Consider the following 3,822-nt stretch of genomic DNA (forward strand, 5'->3'; position numbering starts at 1 on the left):
ACAAGGTTATACGCATCCAGATATCGGCCACACCTTGTCAGTGCCCGCAAAACTACAGCAGGAAAGGTCACCTCAGATGTGTCGCCTTACCGAAGTGCAGTTTCTACATTTTTAATGCAAAGGAAATACACAAGCATCTTCTTTGCCCTGTGCTAAAAAATCCCATACTTTTTTAGGAATGTTGTCAAAAGAAGTCCAGTCAAAAAGGTTTGGCCACCATAGAGAAGAGATTTCATTAAAAGATGGTAGGATTTCTTGCTTAGAACAAAACCATTACTTTGGATCACAATTAGCAGATTGACTGCAGCCTCTAATAATCCTTTGTTGCACAGGAAAGAAACAACATCTTCACACATTGAACCAAATTTTTCATGCTTAACTCTTTACAATCTCTGAAACAAATCTAAAACTCCCTGAGCACCCTCCTTAACTTCAATGAACCAATTGAACCAATTATGACTTCACACATTGAACCAATTATGACTTCACACATTGAACACATTGAACCAGGAAAGAAGCAACATCTTCCCACATTGAACCAATTATGACTTGTATTTTTTTCCAAATTTTGGTTTCTCACCGGGCATTCACGAGAAGCCCGACTAAATTTTGATTTGCGACAATAAGTCTCATATTTCACTCAGACAATCTTGATACAAATTGGTAACAAACCATAAGCATATCCGCGTAATTTGAATGCAACAACTTATTGTCATACTATTAGAATTATTCAGGGTTTATATAAAATGATTGCCAGATCTTAATTTTTCTCAAACTAATTAAAACAAGAACATGATTCACTTTCTGAGATGAAATATCAGTTAATTTCCACGAGGCACAAGACGAACAGGAAGGCCATGCTTTGGCACAAGAGAAGCACGGAACACAATCTTCTCATCTGGAATAACCTTTTCAAGTTTAAACCTTTTCAGCACATTGTGCATCAACACTAGTATTTCCAGTCGAGCATACTCTTTTCCAGGGCACATCCGAGGTCCTCCCCCGAAGGGTATAAACGTGTAGGGTGCAGGTCCACTTCCCTCGAACCTCGTTGGATCAAACTTTTCAGGATCAGAGAAGTATTTCGGATTCTTATGTGTAGAGTGCACTGACCAAAATGTCTGTATATAGAATAAAAACATGTCAATTTCTTACATACCACATATAGCTAGTAACAAAATGATATATTTAATTTTGTACCTTCCACCCTTTTGGAATTGTAAAACCTGCATATGTACAATCAGTGATTGTTTCTCTAAAAGCTCCTTGAGCTGGTGGAGTTAGCCTTAGTGATTCACGAGCTACATTCCAAGAATACTTCATCTTCTCAATGTCTTCCCAACTTAGCAACTCATCTTCTCCTTTCAACTTTGCAATTGCCATTTGCTCTGTCATCAAACAACCATTTGTCATGTGAATATATAATTGGACTTAGATTCGTCAACCAATTTAAATTTACCTATTTACGACTCTATCTGTTTTATTTTATATAACGTTATTTCTTTTTTAGTATGCGGCAAAAGTTCTCATTCTTTCTTAGATTCCGTGTCCATAGTCAAACAGAACCATATAAAATGAAACGGGGTAACATATAGATTTTTATTTCGCAAGGCATGTCTAATTTACCTTTGTAAACTTGATCATAGATGTGGGGAAGTTCAGTCAGATATTTCAAGACACTAGTGACTGCAGTACTAGTAGTCTCAAAGCTTGCCACTAGCATTCCTATAATATTGTTGGAGATCTCCATTTCACTCATAAACCGTCCATTTTCATCAGTAACAAGCAACATTTTTGACAGCAAGTCTCTGCCTCCTGCTATTGTCTCTTTATTCTCAATTTGTAATTCCTTTCTCCTCTGTGTAATGATCCTCATAAGTTCATCCCTTACCATTTCCCCCCCTTTGATAGCGCGATTATAAGCTGTTCCGGGCAAATCAATAGGCATAGAAAACATTCCATTTGTAACAAGAGTGAAAGGATCAGCCAACCTCTTTATTTCCTCAGGATTTACCAAATTCATGAACAATCGACACGCCACATCAAATGTGTACTTTTTTGACAATGGAAAAACCTTGACTACTCCATTATTAGGAATCCAATTTTCATCTACATGTTCTCGAGCCATGGCATCCATAACTGGAACGTATTGTTTTAGAGCCTCAGGCTTGAGAATATCGTATTGAATACCGAGTTGTAAAGCCAATACTTCTTTCAGTGAACTCTCAGCAAATTCAGGGAAAAACAATGCTTTTTTCATGGATTTTGGCCACCAGGATGTGAGAAGTATGTTCTCACTTGAAAACAAGAACTTATTCCCTTGTGCACCACAAAACACAGCCATTTTCTCTCCCACGATTGTTGTTTGGAACACTTGAGGTGAGTACTTTTCCATTCTATTTTTGATGAATTTCTCAGGACCTAATAAGGCTAACTCCATGTTTTCTCCTAACAATGGCCATCCAGATGTTCCTGGTGGAAGTTTTTTGCTATTCGAATCGCGTTTACGAAGGAAGAAGATGAAAGTGAGAGATAGAGGAAGGAATAGTAGAGCTAATAGGTAAGAAATCATGGCTTTATTGCTAAAAAGAAGTGAGTTTTTTGCTGTGTTGGAGAAGTGAGCGTAGAAGTGCAGATATATACTATATAGGATGTGAAGGGCTTAAGCTAATTGGACTACCCCGAAGACAAATAAGACAACTTGAAGGATCTAGGATTACTTGAATAAAAGATTCTCTACTTTGTCTTCTTCTGCCTTAGAAATATATGATATCAATATTTATTTTTAAAATCATAATGCTGTCTCCTTTAACCATCAAATGGATCAATTTATTTTTGATTTATTCGTCATCTATTCTCGATGTTTTGGATCAGCAAACTATTGGTGATGTATGTTCTAGATCAAGGAAAGCCAATACAACAATTTTATATCATGGGTGATGGTATTAGAAAATTCAATTAGGGTGGATGTTTACCCTTTTTCATTATTTTCATAACTTCAATACTCTAATAATTATTTAGTTATGATGGTAACTCCATAACCTTCTCCATGATCTTCCTCTCAAATATTTAGTGACATATTTTGCAACAGTGATTATTCACTTTTCATGCCTATATAAAGGTCTTATAATATATAGGAAAATACACACAATTGAAGAATAAATAAGAATCTCTTCCTTCTCTCTATCTCTATTTCTTGTTCATGTTTTACTAAATTGCTTTTTATTTCATAACAACATTTCTTGTTCATGTTTTACTAAATTGCTTTAATTTCATAACACGTTATCAGCATGATGTTCTAATCAACTTAGACTATCTGCTTTAATAGGGTTTTATCTTCTTCCTACCAGAGTTAGTCAATTTTTCTGTTCGGTCCATGTGGTCTAGCAATTAGTTTATGGAATCAGCCACTATGCAAAGTTAGCCTAAGTAGAGAAGGTATCCAATTCTTAATATTTGAGTTGGTACAAGTAAATAAGATGATGTGAAATTCATAAAACTACAGGTATACTTCACATCTTATTCTTGATATTTGAGTTTATTCTTTGTGTGATATTCAATATTGGACTTGTAAGAATTCTCCATGTGATCATGCGTTACATTATATTTATGTAGTTTTTTGTGAAAAAAAAAATACTTTGAAGGCAATTCACTTTCCTAGCAAGTAAACCATCAATCTTGATCTAAGTGCTCAGAATTCATTTGTTGCGTAATATTGGAATAGTGGTATTTTAGTAGTGTTCAAAGTTATATAGCTATAAAAGCCTTTATTGTTAAATTTAAGATGGTAGAAGGGACATGTTGTAGTAAGACTTACTATAG

The 3,822-nt window shown here is 35.1% G+C and overlaps 1 protein-coding gene across 1 annotated transcript; it reads right to left on the bottom strand.

The window, feature by feature from the left end:
- Positions 1–230: 230 nt before the first annotated feature.
- LOC107785342 (beta-amyrin 6-beta-monooxygenase) lies at positions 231–2,626 on the bottom strand. The gene is made up of 3 exons (XM_016606625.2): positions 1,627–2,626; positions 1,201–1,388; positions 231–1,121 (listed from the first exon to the last, which is right to left on the bottom strand). Exons 1-3 carry the CDS (start codon positions 2,570–2,572, stop codon positions 822–824), a joined length of 1,434 nt encoding a protein of 477 aa, XP_016462111.2. The 5' UTR covers positions 2,573–2,626; the 3' UTR covers positions 231–821.
- Between the last annotated feature and the right edge of the window lie 1,196 nt (positions 2,627–3,822).

This window comes from Nicotiana tabacum, chromosome 17 (genome assembly GCF_000715075.1).
Source record: "Nicotiana tabacum cultivar K326 chromosome 17, ASM71507v2, whole genome shotgun sequence".
NCBI classification, from domain to species: Eukaryota; Viridiplantae; Streptophyta; class Magnoliopsida; order Solanales; family Solanaceae; genus Nicotiana; species Nicotiana tabacum.